General features: G+C 37.9%; 2 protein-coding genes across 5 annotated transcripts in view; one reads left to right on the top strand and one right to left on the bottom strand.

The window, feature by feature from the left end:
* Positions 1 to 558: 558 nt before the first annotated feature.
* On the top strand, positions 559 to 27108 carry SLC24A5 (solute carrier family 24 member 5). Its single transcript, XM_030318247.1, has 9 exons — positions 559 to 679; positions 1390 to 1569; positions 19000 to 19083; positions 19177 to 19280; positions 19616 to 19716; positions 21510 to 21793; positions 23863 to 24069; positions 25967 to 26068; positions 26786 to 27108. Exons 1-9 carry the CDS (start codon positions 559 to 561, stop codon positions 27106 to 27108), a joined length of 1506 nt encoding a protein of 501 aa, XP_030174107.1.
* The window catches only part of MYEF2 (myelin expression factor 2), a 30854-nt gene continuing 29976 nt past the window's right edge, over positions 26971 to 27848 (bottom strand). For 3 of the 4 annotated variants that reach the window (XM_030318245.1, XM_030318242.1, XM_030318244.1), the window contains one exon: positions 26971 to 27848. In XM_030318245.1, the coding sequence (XP_030174105.1) occupies positions 27685 to 27848 (164 nt within the window). In that variant the 3' untranslated portion in view covers positions 26971 to 27684. The other variant, XM_030318246.1, reaches the window with a different exon arrangement.

The raw sequence follows: 27848 nt of genomic DNA, 5'->3' as shown, positions 1-27848 counted from the left end.
TGCTCTGGCTCAAGCCACCATCATGTTTCCACTAGATTATTCCAATAGTCTCCGAAGTCACCTTTCTGCCTCTAGCTCTAATTGGAGAAGATGAGGACAGGCCAAAAACAAATATAACAAGCTGCCAGTCTAGCCAGGGAACTCCCACAACACCAGTCCTGGCAACTTCTAGAAGTGAGGGAGACGGAAGCAGTTGCAAACTCAGACCTTTCCAAATCTAGAGAAAAGTCAAAAACACAGCCACTATGAAGACCAGTAAATAAAACCGTGCTTTAGAGAGCATGCTGCCCGGATCTGCCCTCAGGGACTACAGCTGTACAAGAATTGTCTGTTCCCCACCCCACCCCACCCCCCACCTCCTCCAGCCTCTCTGGAGCTTGGGGCTTCTGATCAGAGAAGCTTGTCTGGTTCCTTTCACACCCCACCCCCTTGCACAGGCCTTGCTGAGATGTGTTCTCAGCAGGGCAGCTAACAGAAAGGAGACTCCTCACATGATCCAGCTTAGTCCTCCCTTTCCCCCTTCCCAAAGCGGCACACTGCAGTGAGAGCACGGCAGAAATGCAGACCGAAGGGGGCCAACGGTGGGCAAGAAGGGCTCTGCTCCTCGGCGTCCTCTGGGCCACCGCACACTTGCCTTCTTCAGGTGCACCCTTGCCCCGGCGTCTCCCGAGGGCCACAGGTAGGTGGACACTGGGGTCAGCTGCCCCTGCTGCTGTTGTCACATATGGATGAAAGGGACAAAGAGAGGAAAATTCTCACTTGACTCACTTCGGCTTATGCTTCCTCCTCTGACTTTTAGCACTTAGAAGAATATCAAGCACTTTTGATGCCTCGAATAAGTTCTCAAAGATAGCTCAGAGATAATTCACAGACAGCATAAAACAGGCGGGTCTCTAGTTTTTTATTGTTAGAGACTTCATCATGAAAAAAAAAATCTTCTTTCGTCTTGGAAATTCTCTGCAACAGTGGAGGATTCTTCACAGGTCTGTGGACAACTTTGGGCTCTGAGATGGGAAAATGAAATTGTGCAGATATTAGAAATCTCTCTCATCAGAGACATAATGTCTCTTTGAGGAGGAAGAGGGGTTCAAAATTCCCTTCTAGAAAGAAAGCAGACAAGGAAGAGTGATTTCATAATTTTTCTTCTTGTAGTTCTTTTGCTATCATCAGCTTATTTCATTAAAGCATCTCTTTCGGGTCCCAAAGGTTATTTTTTTTTTAAACTTTACAGCTGCATCATATTCAAAAGTGTTTTATACATTTTCACCAGGGTTCTTGAAATTCCACTGTTACCCCACACTTAAGAGTTTTGTTGAGAAATCTCTCCTTGTGGGCTTGGAACAAGTGACACCAACATATTTCAAACTTTCTCCCTCTTTTTCTTACCAGGAAATAGCACCCAATGCATTGTACCTCCATCCCTGGAATTTCCTGAAGGGTTTTTCACAAAACAGGAGCGCGCAGATGGAGGCATTGTAATCTACTTCCTAATTATCCTGTACATGTTCATGGCCGTGTCTATTGTCTGTGATGAGTACTTCCTACCCTCCCTGGAAATCATCAGCGAATGTAAGTGGCTGGAAATCTCCCCCATCATCTTCCAAATTAATTGTGCCACAAATACGTGGCTGTCTTTAATTTTTTTTTAATGTTTATTTATTTTTGAGAGAGAGAGACAGAGAGAGACCGAGTGTGTGTAGGGGAGGGACAGAAGGAGAGGGAGACACAGAATCAGAAGCAGGCTCCAGGCTCTGAGCTGTCAGCACAGAGCCTGATGCTGGGCTCGAACTCAGGAACCGTGAAATCATGACCTGAGCTGAAATCAGACGCTTAACCAACTGAGCCACCCACGCACCCCACGTGGCTGTCTTTAAAACAGCTCAGCAACAATTCTGTCCATCTCAGCTGGTTGCAGAGATGGCCTTCTGTGTTGTGGGGCCCCTACCTTCTGGAACTGGCCTGCATGTGGTTTTTCTTGGTGGTTCACGTGCAGCAGAGCATCTTTAAATGAGTACCCAGCAATTTTTATTACACTGACTATCTCCAGAAACTCTTTGTCTGCTGTACTACCTGGCTGGCAGTTCGTTCTAAACTGTTCCAAGTTTCCACATATATGCACTTGGTGTGTACCCCTAATACAAGAGACTCCTAATGCTTGCCATTTTATGCTTTCAAAAACTTTTTTTTTTCTGTTTTACTCTAAAATTGTAATTGTTTTTAAAGGTAGATGGTAAACAAATGACATTAAGGACTATCTTCCTCCCCACTTCCTTTTTCAGCCTTCTGCCAGTAAGGAAAGTAACTGATGTTTATGAACCAATAAATAAATAAGTCCTGCGTCCTATGTAAAGTGACCTCAGGCATCAGATAATTGTAAATTCAGTTATTAAAAGTTAAGCTCACTTTCAGGTTTCTGAAAATAAGATCTGCCAGGCTAAGCCCCTCTGTTCCATCCCCTCGGCCAGGTACATTGTCCACAATTCTGAGCATATCCCTTTCATCAGTATACCAGTCCCTAAAATCAGGATATCAGTGATGATTCAGGCCATATAAGCAAAAGGCCAGCAGAAGTTTCCAGTCTGTCTCTTGCTTGGTTAGTTTCATTGGTTGAATGCGCTCATTTCAGAGAAGGTTAAAGTTAAGGGTTTGGTTTCCTACTGCATACTCACAGGATTGTACAGAAACTGCATCCTCTCCCCCCATCTCACATGCACATACATGCACACACACACACACACACACACACACACACACACACACACACATTGCTGGCATTTCTTCCCAGAGAGAGAGAGCTAGAATATTAACTCTCCTTTTTCCCATGGCCCCTGCTCCCCAACCCCACTGAAATGCTAGTCCTTCTCTCTCTTGTTCACTGCACCATAGCGGTACCCTTAAGACCTAAAACAGGACCTGGAAAGAGCAGAGGCTCTCAACACATATTTGTTTAAAGAAAAAAATTTATAGAACAGGTAAGCATGTTTGTTATTATTATTATTTAACTTAAGTAGTATAAATATACATTTTTATATTGACATTCCATTTTACATTGACATCAATATTTTTCTATAATAGAGATTAAATTACTTTCACATCGTATTTTTACTCAGATTGATGAAACGCAAGAAAAATAGAAGAAAAAAGTAAAATCACCTACATTTTCATCACCCAGAGACCCCCACAGTTACCATTTGGTGTATTTTCTTTTGACCTTTTAGATCTTGCTATATCTACAGTTTGAAGTACACTCAAAGGTACACACTTTTTCCTCATATATTTTATTCTACACATTTCCCCATATTATTAAATACTCTCAAAAACATGATTTTTAATGGTAGCATGATTTTCCAAATGATTTAAGATCCTAACACTGGGTTTTATACATAGTAGGTACCCAGTAAAAATTTATCATAATTTAAAAAATTATTAATCTCATTGAACATTTGTGTTTTTTTAATTTTTTTATCCTAAGCAATGTTGTGCCCATACATGTACAAGATCTTTGCAAACCTCTCTGATTGTTTATTGATAAAGATGCAGAGCTATGCATATTTTAAGCTTTATTTTATACATTACCAAAAGCACTTCACAAAAAGGGTGTGCCAACTTATACCTCCAGAATGTGGAATAACTTCCATTCCAGAAAACCATGAATAATATCATTTAAAATGTCTGTTAATTGTTTTAAAATGGAATGTCATTTTGTAAAATTTGTATTGATCCAATTATTTGTGAAGTTGTAAACATTTCATGCTTACTGCAATTTGTGGTTTTGCTTTTGTGCTTTTTTGCCCATGTTCTGACAGGAGGGTATTTGTCTTTTTCTTACTGATTTCCAAGACATTATTTTAATATAAGGATATTAACCCTTTTTCTAATATCATTTCTATATCACATGCTTTTTCATAGTTTGTTGTTTGTTTTTGTAATTTGTTCATCACATTGAAGTGTACATATTTTTAAGTAAATTTATAAATATTTTCCTTTATGATTCTCCTTTTGGTTTTACACTTAGAAAGAAATTTTTATCTCCAGGTCAGAGAAATTATCATAATTTCTGTTACGTGTAGTTTCTTTTTTTTTTTTTTTTTTTACATTTCTTTCTTTCTTTCACTAAGAATTTGTTTTGCTATAGAATTCAGTGCTACTTTTTCAGAAAGTTAATCAATTTTCATATACTAAATTCTTATATATATGTATGTGCCTCTGCTTCCAAACTCTTAAATGTTGTGATAATCTATTTGTTCATCCTTGTGCCAGTAGTGAACCTTTAATTAGACGACGTAGATTATGTTAATTATATTAACACTAAGAAATTTTAAATTCAAGGTACTCTGTCCCACCTTGAAAATTTCTCTTCCTGGAAAATAGAAAAGTCAAAAAATTTTTTTTCTTTTTGTTTTCACATTTCCTTTTTTTTTTTAAATATATGAAATTTATTGTCAAATTGGTTTCCATACAACACCCAGTGCTCATCCCAACAGGCTCCCTCCTCAATATCCATCACCCACCCTCCCCTCCCTCCCACCCCCCATCAGCCCTCAGTTTGTTCTCAGTTTTTAAGAGTTTCTTATGCTTTGGCTCTCTCCCACTCTAACCTCTTTTTTTTCCTCCCCCCCCCCCAAATGGGATCCTGTTAAGTTTCTCAGGATCCACATAAGATCTTTTGTTTTTTGTTTTTTGTTTTCACATTTCCAAACTATACCTTGACTAAAAGAATAAATTCATCAAGAATTTTGTTTATAAAAAATTGTCTTGGGAGTGGTAAATAAATAAATAACTTTTCTAGCCTTGCAGAAGCAACTGCATTAAAATTTAGATTGCTACTTCAAAATAATCTTCATTAAGTGACTTCATAGAATATTTATAATAATGACTTCCACTAGGCCACTTGTGGAATTACTTTGAAACATCATCGGCAGACAAGTGAATCGCTCTTTGCTGTGAAATATAATACAGTAGCTATTATGAATGTGTAAATTGGTATTCAGTCCAGAATTGGGTTCACAATTCCAATGTGTGGGAGGGGAGCTGGCAGGGGAGGGGGGGTGCAGTTCCCCCAACAGCAAGTAATTCTGACACTATCTACCCAAAGATAGCATCAGATCCCAGACTGCCCTCCCCATCCCCAACTGACCTCAGATGCCATTTGCAAGCCCAGATTATTATGCTTCTGACTAACTGGTTACAGATTGGGAGTTCCAACAACCCTCTTCTTGGGTTTCAGATAGCAGTCATAAGGCTGGGCTGTTACCTATACTTCTGACCAACTGGCTGTATAAATCAAAGTTTCCCATGACCTCCTTCTTGGGTTCAATTAATTTGGTAGAGTGGCTCACAGAACTCAGAGAAACATTTTACTTCCTAGATTACTAGTTTATTACAAAAGGATATAACTCAGGAACAGCCAGAGGGAAGAGAGAAACATGAAGCAAGGTATGAGGTATGCCCTCTCCAGACATGCCACTCTCCCAGCTCTCCAAATTCCAGCTTTTTGTTTTTTAACAGAGGCTTCATCACATAGGCATTGTTGATTACATCATGACCTTTGGCAATTGATTCAGCTTCCAGCCCTCCCTCCTTTCTCTGGAGACCTGTGGGTGAGACTGAAAGTTCCCGCCTTCTAATCACATGGTTTGTTCCCTTGGCAACCAGCAGCCCTCTACAGTTGGGGCCCAAAATGTACCTCATTAAAATGACAAAAGACAACTTTATCAAGCTCTACAGGTAGGAATTTCCTGCTTTGGGGAGCAGGAACTTTTGGGAGCAGGCTTTTGAGGCAGGAACTATGGATGAAAACCAAATATCTATTTTTTTATAAATCACAACATCGCAGCAGCCCACCTCCTGGTCTTCAAACACGTACCCCTGGTAGCAAAACAATCATAGAAGTTAAAAGATACTGGCACATTACTAGACTCTTATTCAGTTCATTAGTAACTAACTACCTAGTCCACAGTGCTGAGCTACATTGCATGCAGGCAGCAATACTAGCAATAGCCCGCCTTCAGTCCGTGCCTGATCACACAGTCTAAGGTCATACAGGTGCACAACTAGTGAGTGATTTTTACCACAAACAATATGGCTGAATTGACTGTTAATCTCAATTTGGCAGACGGGGCGACGGTGCATCTTATCCCACCAGACCCTTAGGGATTGTGACACAAAGGTTGAAGACAACCATTCCTTAGCAATCCTCCCTGCTTCCAGCCCTTGTGGCTGCAGCCCCGGTCCTTTGACCGCTACATCTAGCAAGGGCACAAAACAACAAAGTTGAGGTGATGTGAGGAAGAAAGAATACCAACACCTTCCCCCTCCCACTCTTCCCCAGATCCACCAGAAAACAGAAAGCTATTTAGTGGGGGGACACTTCTTCAGGACGCCTCATGTTCAGGGTGAGCACACACTGGTGAAGGCTTATAGGCCAACCCTTAGCGCCCTTACCTTCCCCCATTTTCAATAACCAATATTTCAATTGCCCACTCCAATTCTCTATCAAACTTCTCTCTCTGCCTATTGCTAGATATCAAGGACCGTAAAATGTGTTCCTTGGTCTGGAGAAATGGTCAGCAATCCAAATCAGTGCAATATCTTTGGCTCCTGTTCTTGTATAGTATTTTGAGCATTTGCATCTAATCCTAGAGAAGCAAAGCCCATTGCAGAGGCAGTGAATACTCCTGTCAGGACCCACTTTTAGGCCCCAAAGACTACCAGCATCAATATTTCTTGCCAGCTTTGGTCAGGACCTTCCTACTAGGGAATCTGCCACATAGCCCTCTGTAGTCTCTGTCTCTCTTGTTGGCAGATAGAACAGTTCTTATTGGCATTTTTGTGTTTCTGGGGATACAAGAAGACTGTGTCTAGATTCAGCCCATCTTTGCATTGCTCCAGACCCTCATGTCCACTCATTCCATGAACCCAGGTAGCCATCTCAAAGGAGCACACAGGGATATCTACTTACCTATTTCAATTGCCTTCCAAAATGGGAGTTCGTCTTATAGGCTGCTACTTTCATGCACCTTTCAAATTTTCAGAGTGATTTCCACAGGGTTATACCTTATGTGGGTATACCTTTAGCACCCACATTTCTGTTGCCTTTCTAATCTGACCACGTGGCCACCCAGATACCAAGTTCCTTTCATCCTTTCTCTTCCCAAACCAAATGCTTTTGTGAGCCAGGGCCATTCCAGCAAATCCCCCTTTACTGAGACCAAACTAGATAGGTTCTGAACCCAGAAAGGTTCTTTTGGGTTTTATGGAGGCTTCATTACACAGGCATGATCAAATAAATCATTGACCAATTTATTCAACCTCCAGTCCCTCTCCCCTTCCTAGAGGTCAGGGGTGGGACTGAAAGTTCTAACCCTCTAATTACAGGGTTTGTTCTTAGGTAGGGTCCAAAAGTCGCTTTGTTAACATAACAAAAGATGCCTTCATCCCTCTCAATTCTTAGGAAATTCCAAGGGTTTTGGGAGCATGAGTCAGTAACTGTGGCTGAAGACCAAATATATGAGAGAAATATATTTTGGTCGTCTGAATGACCAAATACGTATTTCTTATAAATCACAATATCACATGTGTGATTGATGGATACCCACGCTGCTGCTAAATCTTCTTCAGCTGCTGAGAACTGACCCTGGTCTTGAGTGCTGAAAATACTGGCAACAAAATGAGATAGAAATAGTGCTGGCCTGATTCATTTTTTAAGTGCCTATAAATTAATTCTGTCATTTCTCTTTTCAAGGTCTAGCATAGTCCATCCAAATTAGGACATCAGCAATAAAAAACAATTTCCCTGGGATTTGTTTACATCCACAGAAACTAGCCTCAGAAAAGTCTGCAAACACTTTACATTTCCCCATAGTTCTTTTGAAGAGCATTGGGTTATAATAATTCCACCCATTTTGTCAACTAATAAGGATTAATGTAATCCTGAAAACAGTTTACTGAAGCATTCCACAATGTGCTGGAGTGTTGTTATTTATTTATATATTTAGTTATTAGCTATTTGTCAAAAAACAATTATAGAAGACCAAGCATGGCTCTAAATTAAATAGAGACGGTTTCATTTGGTCTTCACAGAAACCCCACAAAGTCAGTTCTATGAGTTTGGTTTTGCTGATGAGAAGCTGAGATGATACATAATTACCTAAGACAAGCCGACAAAGCCTTCCTTCTCCAATGCTGACATCCAACAATATTCTCAACTGCTCTGATATAATTTGACACATCCTTCTTTGAGGTTAGCAGCCATAATATGGTTGTTTCAGAAGAATTGTTCTATTTGAACAGTCTTTTTTTTTAAGTTGATTTATTCATTTTGAGAGTGAGAGTGTGCATGTGCAAGTGGGGGAGGGGCAGAGAGGAAGGAGAAAGAGAATCCCAAGCACACTTTCCCAGCACTGAGCCCAACGCAGGACCTGAGCCAAAAATCAAGAGTCAGTTGCTTAACTGACTGAGCCACCCAAGGAACCCGTGAACAGTTTTAAAGGGTGTTTTCATCCCAACAGCACTGGAGTTTTGACAAAAAGAACCAACAACAGCATCAAATACTCATTGTAACTATGGAGGAAGTATACTACAAAATAAAGAGAATCCACTGAATTGCTTAAAAAAATCAGTTTAGACTTTCAGCCACTTATTGGAGGTTGTAAATTAATGTTATAAACACTTGCCAAATACAATAATTAGACCCCGAGGCCTAAGCCTTTGGTTGTCTAGAATGTCCATGAGATCTTAGTCTGGTACTGTGAAACCAAATCATCACATAGGTTGCAATGACTTTCTGTAGGGTGCATGTTATAAGTCCCAACCTAGAACATGATGGGAGAATTGACAGGACCCTGGCCCACCCCAGCCCCATCACCTCATTACCCACTCCTCAAGCCACCAGTAGTAGTTCGTTTGGTCAATGGAAGGGTCTTCAGATGAAGATAGAATAGGCTCAGGACTCTCCATGCAGAGGATGAGCAGGACATGGTAAAGGCCCAGAGCCTCTTGCTGATACCCACCCTGGACCCTTTTTCTGTCTGTAGCTATCTATGTTGATCTGGCAATTTCCTCTAGAGTCACCACCACAGGAGGCTTCTTCCAGCAAGGCTCTTTTCTTTCTCCTTGCTCTACTTATGATCACAGAAGCCACACAAACTCTCCTCCCCACCCCATCCTCAACACATACCTCTTGTTAGACAACCCGAGACATTTTGCTGTCATCTTTACTCTGTAGCACCAATATGGAAATGCTGTTCCTGTGCCCTCTTCCTCGAATCCCATTTTCTTTTATATCCACTGAGGTTCTCTCGGATAAGAGGCTAATGATGATTCATTGAACATAGAGGAATGAAGTGAAATTAATCCACATCATAGAGGGAATAAAAATCACACTCTAGTGTCCAGAGCATTTTACCATCAGAGATAAGACCCAGTTTCTGAATTGGGAAATAAAATTGAGGATTCAGGGAAAGGGGTTATAAACGATGTCATCAGAGGTGGAATATTATCTGAGATCAAGGGAGCTAGAGGTAATGGGGTAAAGAATAATCTTAAGGGAGCTCCCTTATCCCCACCAGTTGTGCTACCCTAGACCCGGAGTTGGGTGGATACACTGAGGTGTGTGTGAGACAGAGACAGAGACAGAGACAGAAACAGACAGGTTCCAAGTGAGGACAAGGAAGAAAGGGGGGGGGTGGTCTTTGTGGTCTCTGTTCATTCACGTAAGCCTGACTTATGAAACTGACTAAAATTCCCATGCTTGGTTTGTAAAGCTAGTCACATCTGGTACTGTTTGCTTGGGGTTTCTTCTTTCTTCCAAAAGCTCTATGGTATACTTGTTGGATGGTCTGTCACAATACTGCATGATCTCATGGTTCATGAGTTTGAGCCCTACATCGGGCTCTGTGCTGACAGCTCAGAGCCTGGAGCCTGTTTCAGATTCTTTGTCTCCTTCCCTCTCTCACTCTCTCTCTCTGCCCCTCCCTGGCTCTCACTGTTTCTCTCTCGAAAACAAATAAACATTAAAAAAAAAAAAAAAAAAAAACAGACTACAGAGATTATAATTCTTTACTCAGCAAAAATGAAAGTGCAGAAGGTGAGTGATCAAAGTCAATATGAATATGTTTGGGGCAAATATCAAATCTGGAGTGCATCTGCTAGACCTTGAAAACCAAGTTTAAGGCAAATAAAAGCAAGAGAAAGTACGTTTATGAAACCCATTCTTTTATCTAATCTAATAATCCATGTAACAACTTTAAATGATACTTCAAATATCTCTGGAATATTCTGTCTAGGGTTCCTTTTATTTCTTTTACATTAAAATCCATACGATTTTATTCAACCTTTAGTGACCCTTTCTTTTTTAAAAAGTGATATCTTTAAAGTATATTTAATATTTAACTTAAATATAAATTAATATTATATAAATTAAAAATATAATAGAAACCATATTAAATGGTAGCCCAGATAAGACTATTAGATCTCATCTCTATAAGCAGTTTGGTTTTAGAAACACAAACATTAAGCATAAAGCCAAAATAAATCCTTTTTATGTCTACTTTTGATATGTAGTAGGGGTCTCTTAGAGTTGTTTAGCCACTGTTTACAGTAGTTTTCTTTACTTTTTCTCAAGCTAACTTCATAGAAAACTGAGGACCCCCTACAATTGGTCACTTGATATAGCCCAAAGTCCACAATGAGCTGGCTAAGACACTTGTCTTTTTATTTATTTATTTTTTAAAGTTTATTTATTATTGAGAGACAAAGAGACACAGAGCATGAGTCGGGGAGGGGCAGAGAGAGAAGGAGACACAGAATCCGAAGCAGGCTCCAGGCTCTGAGCTGTCAGCGCAGAGCCCGACGTGGGGCTTGAACTCATGAACCGTTAGATCATGACCTGAGCCAAAGCCAGACGCTTAACCGACTGAGCCACCCAGGTGTCGCCGACACTTGTCTTTTTAAATGTTACACTAATATACTACTCAGTTAGGAATTCTAATTCCTCCACCATGCTGACCCTTTGAGGTATAACATCTTTTTTTTTTTTTTTTTAATGTTCCTTTATTTCTGAGACAGAGAGAGAGAGAGAGAGATACACAGAGAGAGAGAGAGAGAGCACGTGCTAGTTGGGGAGGGGAAGAAAGGGAAGGAGACACAGAATCTGAAGCAGGCTCCAGGCTCTGAGCTGCCAGCACAGACCCTGACATAATTTAAATGTCTATTTATTTATTTTGAGAGAGAGAGAGTGTGAGCAGAGGAGGGACAGAGATAGACACAGAATCCAAAGCTGATTCCAGGCTCTGAGCTGTCAGCACAGAGCCTGACATGGGGCTCAAACCCACGAACCATGAGATTATGACCTGAGCTGAAGTCGGGTGCTCAGCCAACTGAGCCAGCCAGGCGCCCTGAGGTATAACATGTCTTAAGTGAAAATGATCTTAATAAGGTGTTGGGGAAACATACTTAAATAAAATATCTAATTTGTTATCAAAAGGTTTTTTTTTATTCATTCTGCTTTGAACCATGTTTGCCCATGTTCAACTGCAACGTTATGTCTCAGAAATAGACAATAAGAGAGAAATGTGGGTTTTAATTCCAGGTGGAATTGGTTCTAAATGGATAAAAGTGAAAGGGAGTTGAATAATTCCGTGGGTATGGCATTTGGATAGCCAACAGTTTCAGGGGATTGTTTGATTCTTAATCCTCATGAAATTTACAGAGGCCAAGCCTTCCCAAAGAACAAAGAATCTAAGAACCGTGCTTTCTCCCTGCCACAAGGGCATTCATCCTCCTCTTAAGAGCATATTCATCTTCTTTGTGTTTCTTTTCTCTGATCTAAGTTGTGGTCCCCTTGGATTGCATCTAAATCTACCCAAGGTATATGGATCTGAATAACTGCCAAGTTGTCTGGGTATTACCAAGATGCTATTGCATATACAGGCAACAATAATAATAGTAATAGTAATAATAACAATAATAATAAAGCCATGCATTAATCTCTTTGCTTTACCTACACGGATAGCTGAAAGAGTAGCTTTTGAAAGTAAAAAAGATCTAGGTGTCTATCCCGTCTCTGCAATTACTATCTATGTGACCTTGGGCAAGTTATGGAGCCAAAACTGAGGTAATTGTGAGGTTTGGAGATAAAGTGTCTTATACATGCATTATATGATAAGCTTAGGCCAGGTGGAAAATCACTATAATGTTATAGACATTAGATTGGAGGTTGGAGGGAGTCCTCATAAGTGGAATTAGGTCTTTAAAAGCATTACACAGGGTTTCAGAATTTATTCCCTCATAGCTCAGACAAAATATGAGGTGGTAACTATAAAGAAATCAAAATGTTTTTATTTATTGCTAAAAACATCACAGAATATATATATGTTGTACATTGGGAAGCTAGGCATTTATCCCTATGATGTTAAAGTTGTACTCAAAAAAAATCTAAAAATATATTTGAAATTAATGTTAGAACAGTTTTGCAAACCATAAAGCACCTTGGTTTGCTGTCACACTTCATTCTGGACCGAAATTAAAACTACTCAGGATGACTACCATCCCAGTCACTGGAGGTGGGTCTGAATGACCTTTGATTGGTCATTCTAATCCATTCACAAAGCATGAAAATTTGCTGCCACTGGAAAGTTTCTAAAATTGTATTAGAGGATGCCAAATTACATATAGCTTATGCTTATAACTATTAAAATGTGCATTGTGATAGGGGCACCTGGGTGGCTCAGTTGGTTAAGCGTCCGACTTCAGCCAGGTCACGATCTCGCGGTCCGTGAGTTCGAGCCCCACGTTGGGCTCTGGGTTGATGGCTCGGAGCCTGGAGCCTGCTTCCGATTCTGTGTCTCCCTCTCTCTCTGCCCCTCCCCCATTCATGCTCTGTCTCTCTCTGTCTCAAAAATAAATAAACATTAAAAAAAATGTGCATTGTGAAAGGGCTGGAGATACATTAAAATGATATCAGTGGTTAAAACACAATGGTAAACATGTAAGTGATTCTTCCCCTTCTATATTCCCACACTATCTCCTAAATTTTCAGTAATGTAGGAGGTTTTTTTATTATAAATTTATTTAACAATAAAAAGTGGCATAGAGTCTAAAAGCATAGAATCCATATCCTACATTTTGATAAAAATTGACAAAATTAGAAGAGGCCTCAAAGAGTATGTAGTCCAACACTCCATTTTACAGATGGCAAAATGTAAGGCTTGTCTGAATAACGTGTCTAAAATCCCATATTAAGTACAGGCAGGGCCAGAATACAGGTTTCCATTTTAGTTTAAAACTCTTCCCACGAGCCAAAGCATAAGAGACTGTTAAAAACTGAGAACAAACTGAGGGTTGATGGGGGGTGGGAGGGAGGGGAGGGTGGGTGATGGGTATTGAGGAGGGCACCTTTTGGGATGAGCACTGGGTGTTGTATGGAAACCAATTTGTCAATAAATTTCATATATAAAAAAAAACAAAAAACAAAAAACAAAAAACTCTTCCCACTATATTATCTTTCCAGAAGAGAGTTAAAAAGCTGTCACAAGCTCTTCAACATAGCATCAGAGAAGAGAACATGTGTAAGAAAAAGTCTGATGAATTTTGGTTTAAGTTGTGGTCCCCATAGACCACAGGTCATTATCATAAAGTTGCACTTTATATAAACAATGTAATGATATCTAAACCTATAAAGAAAACTCACCTTGAACAGTTCTCCTATATCCTGAAGGAAATGTGATTATTCCTTTAGAGTAATAAAGAGGAAAAAAGTAATAGCTCTGGGGGGAAAAAAACCAGAACAATTTATCTTTAATAATAAACTATCGCAGAGAGAAATGCTACCCAAAGGTCAGCGAAGACAAAGTCAGTCTATTCTAAAGTTCAAAGGTATAAACCATTTTACAAAATATGCTTAGAACCTTAAGATATGACTTGTTAAAATATCTTTGAAGTTTTATACATCCATCGTTACAGAACCTTTCCTTTCATAACTCAATTAGAGCCCAATGAATAGCAACACGCTTTTTTGTTACTACCTTTTGATAGTGAAAGTGTTCAAAAGGGTCACTTATTTTCCTTCCTTGTGACAAACAGCTCAACAGATCACCTTTTCCCTCCTGAGACTGAATTTTTCTAATGAAGCATTCTTAAACTAGCGTTAAGCAAAGATTGGTCATTTACTATTGAGCTGCACCAAGTTTGGACATTTAGTTCAAAATTAACCATTTTTTTTTCTTTTGCAACTTCATCCACATATTATCAGGCCCTGATTTAGAGAATTCATGCTAATATCCAATATCACTAAATTTATACATTCTCTGGAATATGCTGGAAAACTTCCAAAGTATCCCTGACTCCCATTAACTATTATTTGCCCTAGGAAAGAATAGAATGGGGTAGTTATATGCCCATGCCATGAGGCAGGAAAGAAAATAACTGAGTCGCCCAACATGTTATAATTGGCCTGCCTTAGTGCCATTTTTACATTAGGTTTCTGTGGTGAAATAGAAATAGCATTGGATTTAGAAACAACAGACTTGGAGTTTATGCCCTAACTTCTCACATATAAGATCCTTACTATCCATGTAACTGAGTTACTTAACCTTCTGGGCCTGTTTCCTCATCTGTAAAATGGAAATACCACCACTCATATCAGAGGATAATTGAGATTATTAAATAATGTATATGAAAGTGAATTGTATACTATGAATGTAAGATATCATTTACTTCATTCCTGAAATGAACAAAGTTAAGCACAGAGCAATATGTCTTATCATGTTCTATTTTAAAATTTTATGGCCAATTGGTCTTACACAGAGTCAGCTAGATAGATGATAGATAGATAGATAGATAGATAGACTCTAACCAGCAAAGGAAATGTTATGAACTGTGTTGCACAAAATATTACTTCTCTGCCTTCATTCATCACTGCAACCTGTTCATCAAGCAACATGACCAAAGGCAAATAGTGAGGAATCATTCCACATATCCTAAGAGGACTTTTCACAACAGAGGCTTAACAGGTGGCAAAATAGCTCAGACTAGATAGAGCTGGTTAGGCCTCTTGAGACCAAATAACCTCATGACTAGGGCTGGCATCACTGGGAAGAAGGAGGTGAATGACTTTCCACACACACTTCCCATATCTTTCAAAATAAAAGCTAAAATCCTTGCTAGGATTCACAAGTCTTACATGATCTAGCCACCTATTACCTTTTACCTTATCTAACCTTTTACCTAATGTTAACCAGAATCTGAGCTTTCAGCGCATCATAATCTTTTTTGCTGGTAGAGGGTCTTGCCTCAAGGTTGATGGCTGCTGACTGATCGGTGTGGTGGTTGTTGAAGGTTGGGGTGATGTGGCAATTTCTTAAAATAAGACAAAAATGAACTTTGCCACATCGATTGACTCTTCTTTTCATGACCAATTTCTCTGTAGGATGCAGTGTTGTTTGATAGCCTTTTACTGACACTAGAACTTCTTTAAAGATTGGAGTCTATCCTCTCAAACCCTGTCATTGCTTTATCAGCGAAGTTTGTGTGATATTCTAATTCCTCTGCTGTCATTTCAACAGTCTTCACAGCATCGTCACCGTCTCAAGAAACCACTTTCTTTGCTCATCCATAAGAAGCAACTCCCCACCCACTCAAATTTTATCATGAGATGGCAGCCATTCGGTCACATCTTCAGGCTCCACTTCAAATTCCAGTTCTCTTGCTATTTCTACCGCATCTACAGTTACTTCCTCCACTAAAGTCTTGAAACCCTCAAAATCATTCATGAGAGTTGGAATCAAATTCTTTCAAACTCCTCTTCTGTTGATATTTTGATGGTTTTCCCATGAATCGTGAATGTTCTTAATGGGATCTAGAATGGTGATCCATGGGCTGCAGAATGAATGTTGTGTTAGCATAAAAACAGCATTAATCTTATCATACATCTCTTAATAGAGCTCTTGGGTGACCAGGTGCATTGTCAATGAGCAGTCATATTTTGAAAGGAATCTTCTTTTTGAGCAGCAGGTCTGAACAGTGGTCTTAAGACATTTAATAAACCATGTTGTACATAAATATACTGTCATCTATGCTTTATTGTTCCATTTATCGAGCACAGGCAGAATAGAGTTAGCATAATTCTTAAGGGCCTTGGATTTTCAGAATGGCCAATGAGCATTGACTTCAAGTTAAAGTCACCAGCTGCATGAGCTCCTAACAAAAGCCTGTCCTTTGAAGGCTTGAAGCAAGACATTGACTCGTCTTCTCTAGCTATGAAAGTCCTAGATGGCACCTTTTTCCCGATAGAATACTGTTTTGTCTACATTGAAAATCTATTGTTTCGCCATCTTCATTAATGATCTTAGCTAGCTCTTCTGGATAACTTGCTTCAGCTTCTATATCAGCACTTGCTGCTTCCCCTTGCACTTTTATGTCATGGAGGTGACTTCTTTCCTTAAATCACATGAACCAATCTCTGCTAGCTTCAAACTTCTTCTGCAGCTTCCTCACTCACCCCTCTCAGCCTTCATTGACTTAAAGAGAGACCTTCTTCTGGATTAGGCTTTGGCTGGAAGGAATGTTGTAGCTGGTTGGATCTTCTATTCAGACCACTAAAATCTCCTCTATATTAGCTATAAGGATGTTTTTGCTTTCTTACCTTCTGTGTGTTTACTGGAATAGCACTTGTAATTTCCTTCAAGAACTTTTCCTTTGCAGTCACAATTTGACTACTGTTTGATACAAGAGGCCTACCTAGCTTTTGGCCAATCTCTGCTTAAAACATGTCTTCCTCACTAAGCTGAATTATTTCCAGCTTTTGATTTAAAGTGAAAGATTTGCAACTCTTCTTTTCTCTTGAACATTTAGAGGCCACTGTAGGGTTGGTTATTCATTGGCCTAATTTCAGTATTGTGTCTCAGGGAATAGGGAGGCCTAGGAGAGGGAAAGAAAAAGGAGAACAGCCAGGCGGGGGAGTAGTCAGAACACATACAGTATTTATCAGTTAAGTTTGCTGTCTTATCTGAGTGCAGTTCATGGCAACCCCAACAGTTTCAAGAGTAACATCCAAGATCACAGATCAGCGTAACAAAATATACTAAGGGAAAAGTTTGAAATATTGAGAAAATTATCAGAATGTGATACAGACACATGACATTAGCAAATGATGTTGGAAAAAAGGCACAGATACACTTGACACAGGGTTGCCACAAACCTTCAATGTGTAGAAAACACGTATCTGTGGAGCACAGTAAAGTGAAGTCTGCCCCTACATATGTGCCTAGCTTTCTCACTTGAAAACTTTTACCTTCTCCGCAAAGGCCTTTCTGGCTACCCAATCTAAAATTACAGTCCTTTCTTCATGACATTCTGTATGCTCCCCACTCCCTGCTTTTGCTTCCTGCTATTTCTAACATAACACATATTTTGCTTATCTTTTCTGTTTCTTTTCCCTAGAAAAAAGTTCCACGGGAACAGAAACATTGGTCTTTTTTTTTTTTTCTGCCACATTCCAAGCACTTAAAAAAGCATCTGACATAGTAGGTACTCAGTAAGTACAACAATAGCCAGGTGTTTTAACTATCAATGGCTGCTTAACAAATCACCCCAAAACCAGTGGCTTAAAAAAAACTATCATGGTATTACCTCTCACAGATGCGAGGGTTTCCTGGGCTCAGCTGTTAGTTCCAGCTTGACGTATCTCATGCAGTTCTGGTCAGAAGACAAGGCTGGAATTATCTGAAAGCTGCCTCTCTTTCACATGTCTGGTGCCTGGGATGGGGAGATTCAAAATTTGGGGGCTGAACTAGTAGGGGTTCCTCAGGCACCTCTTATTTCTGTATGGGCTCTTCATGAGGTATCTCCAGTACAGGAGTTTCACGGTGGCTGGGGTTTTGTGTGGTGGTTCAGGGCTCTAAGGCAAAGGTCCCTAGAGAGAACCATGAAGAAGTTTTGTCACCTTTTATGTCCCAGCCTCAGAAATATTATGGCTCTGCCATATTGTTAGTCAAAGTGGTCACAGGGGGAGACATAAACTCCACTTTTGTGGGGGGGTGAGAGGCAGGGAATGGAAAGGTTCTGGAAAATCACCAGGACACAAATACTGTAGCCATTTTTGTAAAACACAATCTGCCACACCAAGAATAAAAAAGCATGCTACTTCCATAGGCTACTTCGTAATGTACCAGTAAAACCTAGTTGGGGATTTCTGATGCAACCTTGTCTCAGCCTTCCCAAAACAAGGTAGTCTTTTCAACATGACTTTCTCTTCTCCTTCCCATAGTAGATCCCTTAGTTCTAAAATTGAAAGAGCCAAAAACTTCCTAAGACCCTTCATCTCATCACTGAAGACAGTGGATGTGCTTGTAAGTCTCGGGGATATACACAAACGATTTGAATACTAGTATTTTCTTGGGCTTACTACTCTAAAATTTTAATGGTTGTAGGTTTTAAATCAATAGACTGTAATTATACAAAAGTAATTCTTATTTGGTTTTTAGTGAACTAATTTCCTCTCATTTGTATTGACACAGTTGAAATTGCCAACTTGTGAATAATCCGAATTCAGCTTCACTTACAGATCTTAAAAACTACCAATATTCGTTTTTTCTCCTCTTTCAAATTGGATTAGGACTCCTGAGATACCTCAGTTTCATCAACTTGTACAGGAGCACTGTTGACAGTACTATTTTAAAGAAGTCTGGCTGTTGCCATACACCTACAGCCCCCCAGCTAGAAAGGAAGTTCTTTCTGGGTCCCACAAAACCCTGCATCTTGGCATTCAGAACACGGAGTTGCAGTATAGCTCCCGTGGTCTCTGGCCTTCTCTCCCCTTCTAAGGAAGCATTAAGTAATGGATTCATAGAGAGAGCAAGACTGGGTTCCTCTAATTTTTTAACCTGCATGCTTTATTTTTCCAGTTTAAGTCACGGTTAGTGCTTTTCTGTGAAGCTATAGATTTGAATGTTTATAGAGACATTCCCTTTGTCACTTTCACATAATTTCATTTGTCTGCAGCCCTTGGACTGTCTCAGGATGTTGCAGGTGCAACTTTTATGGCAGCCGGTAGTTCAGCTCCTGAGCTGGTTACTGCTTTCCTGGGTAAATATTGCTCCTTTTATTTTTTGCTTACTCAATGTGATTTTATCTTCTTCAAGTCTGGTAGCACTAATGTAGCAATTACCTTGCTCATAGGTGTATTTATCACAAAGGGAGACATTGGCATTAGCACCATTCTTGGATCTGCAATGTATAACCTCTTTGGCATCTGTGCAGCTTGTGGCTTACTATCTAATGTGGTATGTAAAACAACTTTACTCCATAAATTTATTGTCTTGACACATTACAAAAATGGTTTATGGTCTAGAACAAACAAGGCACTAATAATGTGTTCAATCAAATTTATTAATCAGTAGAAAAACATGTCTTTCATTTAAAGTTAACCCACAAATAGCTCTTGGTCAAATTTATGAAAACCAGAGTAGGTTCTGAAACACCATTTTTCTTAAAATTCCTTCTCTAAGCAAAATGCAAAAGGTTACAATATTTAGCAACAAACATATAGTTTTAGTATTGTGCTAAGTATGTACTTGAAGTTACACTGTAATGGAAACAGTAAATTATCATTTTACAGGCCTCAACGCTATCATGTTGGCCCTTATTCAGAGACTGTGCAGCATATGCAATTAGTGTAGCTGCAGTTCTTGGCATAATATTCGACAACCAAGTTTACTGGTAAGCTTGAAATGATCATTACTCTTATGGAAAACACAATTACAGAGAGGGTTTTTATGAAATTCCAATGGTTTAGCAACATCTCTTTTTCGGAAATGTTATTTCAGTCACTTCTCAATTACCTACCACTTTGGTACCATTTTCCCACATGCCTCTGAGCTAACTTCCTCATCACAGGTGCTGGTTGGGTTTTCCCTTTGAAAGTTCTTCAGTCATGTGAGTCTCCTTGTCTCACTAATCACTGGACATTACCACCCTTCCTTCACCCCTCAGCCTGTTCAGTCTCCCCTTTTGTTGTCAATTAAAGCCCCAGCAGTTGGGTCTTTTCTTCTACTGGGTGGTTTACCTTGCCTAGGTTAGAAGTGGTCATAGTCACAAGACCAGAGAGAAATGACGGAGGAAGTAAATTTTAAAATCTTTAAATTCTTCCAACTCTTTCTCTGATGTTCATTTAGCAACAACTATAGCCTTCTTCCTCTAAGAATCAACAATATATAGGTATTAGCAATTGTTTGCTTTACCTCCCAGTGTCTTGCTGTTGCAAGAAAATGAAAAAGAGGGTGACTCAGTGGACAGCTAATAACTTTTTCAACTAAGAAGAACCAGGTATCTATTATGGGTTTATCACTATGCTAGGAGTCACAAGGGATGGAGAGGAATGTAAAATGCACAGCCATATAGACTGTGCACTGCATAATGCTACAGGATACCAGAAAAATAGAAAACAATGTAAATGGCACCTTTCTGGAGTATTACAACTGGAGTTTTACAACTTTCTGGAGTATTACAACTTAGCAACCCTGCATAAGACCTGCAGACAAGAAACTTAAAATCTTGCAGGGAGCAGGATTTCTAAATGAATCACCCTGAAATCTAGTCTCTCCCCCAAAGAAAGCCTATTGGCTATAGTAGGGATCCTTCTGGAACTCAGCAGTTATCTTTAAAATGACAATGACTGTCCTAATGATTGTCTCTAAAGGGACAATGACAATAACTTTAAAGTATCCAAACCTATGCTCCCTCTATTAGGGAAAACAAGAATTCTGTGCTTTCAGTGTAGCAGAGCTTCACTGGCTATAAAATAAAAGGTAAATGAAAGGTTCAAATGTAGTGGTATTACCTAACCACAACTCTTTAGGAGACCAGAGTATGGGACAACAGTTCTTAGTGCCTATGACGTAATTTCATTTTTTAAATATCCTTATTGTCTTGTGACTACAAGCCAAATTTAGTTATATCAAAAAAAAAAAAAAACAAAACCAAAAAATGAAAAAAACCCCTGTAAACTGAAAAGTCCCAAAGCCTTATATATTCTGAATAGTTTACACAAAATTCTTACACCAGATTTGAATAGACACAGTTGAAATGAACTAACAGATAAACCATATTCTTTTATAATACTGTATATTTTGAGGAATGCATGCTGTCAATGAACTGAGATGGAGAATTCCCATCACTATTCACTAGTTTTTTTATTTTGAAAGTCTACAATTTTTATTTTCAAAGCATTTTTTATGCCTATAACTTGTAAAGTATAAATGAAGACAATGAATTTAGAATCCTTGGTTTTATTTGAAATATAGAAATGAATGCCAAGCTTTTATGCATAAATTTGTAATAATGCTGTGGCCAAGTTTGGACACAACTATAAAACCAAAATACACCTAGAAATATTATTTGCTTGTTTTATTGCTGTGTTGGAAAATTATTAAGCAGATACTGCCCCCAAACTACTAGCTCTACAAAACCTTTGTTTTTTTATTTTAAAATACACAAATTTCTCTAATTTATAGGTATGAAGGAACTTTACTGCTTTTGATATATGGATTATATGTTTTGGTGCTGTGTTTTGACATTAAAGTTAACCAATATATTATAAAGAAATTCAGCCCTTGCTGCACTTGTCTTGCCGAAACTACGGAGAGGAGAAGTGAGCAAGAACCACTGATGGGATGGGAAGACGAGGGTCAGCCACTCATCCGTCGGCAATCAAGAACTGACAGTGGGATTTTTCATGACGATTCTGGCTACTCTCAGCTTCCTTTAAGTTTACATGGTCTTAGTCAGGTTTCTGAAGGTAATAAGCACATCATGCCCACTATTAAATCTACTCACTAGAAAAACCTGTCTCATTTTGATTCAGCAATTACTATATACTTTTTATGTAAAAGACACTGTGGATATTCAGACATGATGAAAAGGTGGTCCCTATCCTTAAGAATCTTCCAGTACTGTAAAGAAAAAAGAAAATAGCTAGAATACGAAGGTTTAAGTACTATAAAGAGGAGAAAATAAAGTACAACTGTAGTTCCTAAATGGGACAGACTGTATAAAATTTGTATAAAAGCTAGGAAAGATAACCACAGAGAAGGCAGCATTTAAACTGAGCCTTGTGGAATAGATCAGATTTTAACTGATGGCCTGATTTATTACCAATTAACAGTTACAGAAGTCTGTTATGTAAATAACATAGAAGTAAAAGTAAAGTATATTCGATAAACTGATGGCCAACGAATTAATATGAGCAAAAGGACTGGTCAAGAACTTGCATACCTGGAGCACAGAATGTATACATTAAAGAAGCAGATTAAAGGTTGATAGTAAAGAACAGGAGAGCCTTATATGCTAGTATGTAAATCTTTGCAGGTTTCTGAGCAGGGCAATCAGAGGATAAAAGAAATGGAGGTCTGTAAGAAGCCACTAAAACAGCTGGTGTGTTTGGTAGGTGCCTGGACAGAGCAAAGGAGTAGGAATAAAAGAGACAATGCAGAGGAAGCATCACCAAGGTAGGGCAACTGAAAGACTGTACAGGTCAGAAAAGGGAGCAGAGGAAATTCTGAGGCTTCGTTCATGACTGATTGAGAAAAGGGAAACACCACTTACAAAAATTTGGAATTTAGGAAAAAGTGCTGGTGTGCGAAAAACCAGTTTTAAATATGTCATCTGAAGCAGTTGCAGAACATGTGGATAAATGCGTTTAGTAGAAGTTCATCTAGGGCCAGAAACAGAAATTTATGCATTAGTTTTCTACAAAGTGGTTGTATGAAACAGATTCTAAATTTACCTAAGTACATTAGGAAGCTATTCTAATTTACTACCTAAAAAAATTACAACATGACATTTCCCCTTCTTATAAAAATTAGTTTCTAGACTTTCAGGTGCAAGTGGCATATTGCTAAGTTAAATTTTTTAACAAGAAATTCAAAAGAACCAAAAGAATCTTTTCATTACACTAAAATTATATCTAATATTATTTAATGGTCCATTGGCTGAAGCTTTGCAAATTTTTTCATGAGTTATTTTACTGGCATTAGTTGTAATGTAATTTGATCCAATACATGGCTACATTATTATGGTACATTACAATATAGTACATTATTTTGTAAATGCCATGCAAATTTTAAATAATTTTAAAGTGAACTCTTATTTTTATCCAATATATTATTGTCTTCCACTAACTTAACAAAACAAATTAAATAAAAGAACATACTCAAGTTTTATAAGTTATATTGTAGATTCCATACTAGTTCCTATTTTCTTAAAGGCTCTTCCTAAGAATTATAGTGAATTCCAAGTTTAACAAATAAATGTTAAGAAAGAAAACTTGAAGCCCCCCAAAAATCACAATGATATTTAGAATGGAATATTCAACTTAATAAAAATATTATGCTATAATTGTTTTATACATCGTAAGTATGCATTATCTGATACACAGGGCAGGCTAGAGACATCATCAATACTGGAGGACAGAGACAACTATATTAGCTATAATAGGTAGAAGGCAAGTTAGACCCATAAGCAAAAAAAGTTACTAAAAACCATTCATATTGTAGAAAACCAAGAGAAGTCCAACTGACACTTAATAAACATTATGTCTAATACATTTACTGAATGATCCAAGATATTTTGATGGATTTTTAGGTCCCAAATCAAGAAATGCTGAGTATCGCATTTTATACTGTCTGCCCTAAAGTCTCAATTAGTTCCTTTTTGCCAGCAATATCAGTAATGAGGTATTCAAATGTTTTAAATAGCCTCTTAGAAACTGATACAGCTAATTTATTTCAATATAGCTTTCTAAATGGACATTTCCAACTTAATTGGCCATTTGAGAAAACTCAAAATCATTTATTTTTTCCTCAACAGATCCACCAAGTGTTTTCAACATGCCTGAAGCAGACTTAAAAAGAATTTTTTGGGTACTATCCCTTCCTATCATTACCTTACTTTTTCTAACCACACCAGACTGTAGAAGAAAGTTTTGGAAAAATTACTTTATGATAACCTTTTTCGTGTCGGCACTATGGATATCCGCATTTACATATATCCTGGTTTGGATGGTCACAATAACTGGTATGTATCTTTAGTACAAGAGCACAATTTAAAAAAGAAAATAATCAGTTTCACAGAAGAACTGCTTATATTCACTAAAAGTCTAGCTAAGGAGGAATTTCTCTTTCCACAAAGACTAAAGATAACTGCTATTTACAAAAAGATTAAATATTAATATACCAGCAAGATCATTCAGGGGTTTGTAAGTTGTGTATTACATACCAACTATATTCTCAAATATTATACAGCCTAGAGTTACAAGTCAAGGGATCTTCTTATAAATGAAATCAAGTACACAGGATGTCCTCCTATTATGCTAATAATTAAATCACATTGTATGGGGTCTACAATATGCTGTATCCACTGAATTCTATTCCACAATGAAAAATATAGCAAAGGGACAATATTTTGAGAAAACAGTGCATGCTCACTGTTTAACTGGATTAGATTTCACTTTGCTTTTGGATATGGCAATACAAACCAACTACGAAATGGGTAAAAAGTACATAAAATAAAATTTAAGTTTAGGTTTCTACTACCTTCATGATTAAAATTTAAATATTACCGCTGGCCATAATCAGCTCTAGTTTCACAGAACTCCAAAAGAAAAACACTGAATATAAACATAGGAAAAAAAAAATCAAGGATTTCTCCCAGAAAGGTTAACCCAAATGAACATATCAGAGGTGAGCAAACTATGGTCTGTGTGCCCAAACCATCAGGACTCCTGTTTTTGCTCATTAAGTTTTACTGAACATAATCACACCCAATCATTTATATATTATCTGTGGATGTTCTCACACTGAAATGGCAGAGGTGAATATTTGCAACAGAAACCATATAGCCTGCATTGCCTAAAATAATTACTACATGGCCCTTTACAAAAAAAGCTTGCCGATCTCTGACTTTCCCCAAATTAATGTATGACTTAGAATAGCATGCTAGCAAAGAGCAGAGTATTTCTTTTCTTTTAATGACAAGGATGAAAAAGTCCAATTAGCTTGCATATTAAATCTCTCCAAATTTTCTCAGCCAGAATATACTTAACAATAGGAAATCAGGAAAAGAGCAAAATCAAGTAACAGATCATAGAACAGCCCCCAAGATGATAAATATTAGTGTTATTTATGTACATATGAACTCTGGCAAACCAGTAACAAAAATTAACAACCAACTATAATTCCAATATCAATATATAAAGCATGCAATAAACAGCTACTTAAAGTACTTTTAATTGACATTTTAAGAAAAAGACTTTAAGGTAAGTATTCAATTGCAACATTAAAAGAGCAGTTACATGTTTTTTTATTTAACTTCCCTCTGATTCTGTTTCTGAACACATTTCTGGAAAATGCTGCACTGACATCAAACTTAACAGAAGGATTAATAAATCGGGAACATGATGTTAGGAAGATTCAGGTAGAACCCGATTTTTGTTTTCCTTTGTTTAAGGTATATCACCAAAGTAGGACCTAAAAAATGTGTACCATGTTAACACATTTATAGGTTAAAAATAGCTATAAACAACTTGTTTAATTCTGACCACTTTAAGAAAATGCTTTGCAAAAGAGAAAATAACCAATCTTATCATTAGCATATATTAAGCAACAACCTTGATCAGTTAATAGTGAACATCCAAACCTTTGGTAGGCATTATCAGGCAGGGGAATTATTCCTTAGTAGAATTTTGTCTATTAAATCTTTAGATATCTATCATTAAAAATCTGTACTACCTGTATTACCCAATTTACCAGTCTTATTCAAATATTTTTCTAGCTGAAATCTAAGTACATATTGGTTGTGAAATCTAAATGTGCCTATTTTCTTTTTGTTCAGGAAGGAAATATCTGAAATAACTGCAGAGAATGGTTATTGAATCTATAAGATTTGTAACTTGTAGTATCTATGTTTATTATAGGGGAAACATTAGAAATTCCAGACACAGTAATGGGCCTTACTTTATTAGCAGCAGGAACAAGCCTGCCAGACACAATTGCCAGTGTGTTGGTTGCAAGAAAAGGTAAGAGCTAGGTCCCTCGTGCTGCAATGCCCATTCTTCAAACCTGGCTGAAATACACTGAGCAAAAGTACCTTTAAAAATATTTATTTCCTCAGGGCACCCGGGTGGCTCAGTCGGTTAATCGTCCGACTTCAGCTCAGGTCATGATCTCATGATTCGTGAGTTGGAGCCTCGCATCAGGCTCTGTGCTGACAGCTCGGAGCCTGGAGCCTGCTTCAGATTCTGTCTCCCTCTCTCTCTGCCCCGCCCCTCGCTCAGTCTGTCTCTCAAAAATGAATAAACATTAAAAAAAAAATTTCCTCAGCATACTTTGAAGAAAAAAAAAAGAGTGACTCAAGAGGAAGGGTTTACTATTTAATTGCAGATTAACTTCACTAAATCTAACCCCCAAATAATACTCATCTGAAATGTGCATTAAATCATAATTAACCATATTAAATGAGAATGAAAAGCAACAAGTAATCTACAGACCTTATTGAAAAATGGTTTAATAAATAAAGATAATTATTATTAAATAAATGTTAAGACTTTAAATACTAACCCCCCAAAATTAAAAAATACAAATTCAGTAAGACTTTTGTTCTAATAACAATTTTCCAAAACCAACAAACAAAAAAAATTTCCAGTGTTTTTTTATGAAGCTTATTAATAAAAATACAGCATTGGTGTGCACATTTTAACAACATGCTTTTTGTTTTGTTTTGTTTTGTTTTGCAGGCAAAGGAGATATGGCTATGTCTAACATCGTGGGATCCAATGTGTTTGATATGCTGTGCCTAGGTGTTCCATGGTTTATTAAAACTGCATTTATAAATGCATCAGCTCCTGTAGAAGTGAACAGCAGAGGACTAACTTACATAACCATCTCTCTCAACATTTCTATTATTTTCCTTTTTTCAGCAGTTCACTTCAATGGCTGGAAACTAGACAGAAAGCTGGGAGTAGTCTGCCTATTATTATACTTGGGGATTACCACATTATCGGTTCTATATGAACTTGGAATCATCGGAAATAATAAAATAAGGGGCTGTGGAGGTTGATATTAATAGGGTTATGTGGAAAACATAGAGGATGGGAGAAGGAAGAGCAGGAAAACTCCATTTCTTCATTTAAGTCAAATAAAAAATATCCTGAACTTTAGAATCTAAAACTTACTTACAGTAATTCTTCATCACCAAAGAAAAGTAATTTAAAACCAACCCAAAATCACATCCTAATTTGTCTGAGCCCTTTCTTTTCAAGGACAATTACATATATAAAATGGAAGTTTTGAAAAAACCATCTGTTTTACCTTACAGTAAGTTGATAAAAGTTGAGGAAACTTGGACAAATCCCACTATGTAGTACTGAAAGTAACAACAAGAAAAATGGCTTATTTCATTAAAAACAGTATAACCATTCATTTAAACTGAATGACCAACTTGCTGTCTTTAAAAACCCAAACTTGAGATTAACAAAAACCACAGTATATTTAACACTATACTGTTAAAAGCTGGTGGGAGTTTTAAAAGTTCATTTTTACAGCTTTTGTAAGCATACAGTATTACTAAAAAAAATGACTTTTTCTAGGAGATTCAGCAAAACAGATGTAAGAATGTTCCAACCGTGGTTTAAAATTACGCATTACGATCCAAGCGAACATCGATTTCTCTGCCACTGATTTTTATGCCATTCATTATTCTGCATGCTTTTTCAGCTGATTCTGGGGAGTCAAATCTGACTGTTCCACAGCCTTTTGACTTTCCATTCTCCATTTTTATTTCTGCAAACATTACATGAC

Source organism: Lynx canadensis, chromosome B3, assembly GCF_007474595.2.
Source record: "Lynx canadensis isolate LIC74 chromosome B3, mLynCan4.pri.v2, whole genome shotgun sequence".
NCBI lineage: Eukaryota > Metazoa > Chordata > Mammalia > Carnivora > Felidae > Lynx > Lynx canadensis.
The sequence above is the reverse complement of the archived record's forward strand: the minus strand, read 5'-3'. Positions and strand labels throughout refer to the sequence as shown.

Coding starts and splice junctions, on each gene's coding strand:
- SLC24A5 (XM_030318247.1), top strand. CDS start 559: ATGCAGACCGAAGGGGGCCAACGGTGGGCAAGAAGGGCTCTGCTCCTC. Junction 24,070..25,966: donor TTGGATGGTCACAATAACTG/GTATGTATCTTT, acceptor TGTTTATTATAG/GGGAAACATTAGAAATTCCA. Junction 26,069..26,785: donor TGTGTTGGTTGCAAGAAAAG/GTAAGAGCTAGG, acceptor TTTGTTTTGCAG/GCAAAGGAGATATGGCTATG.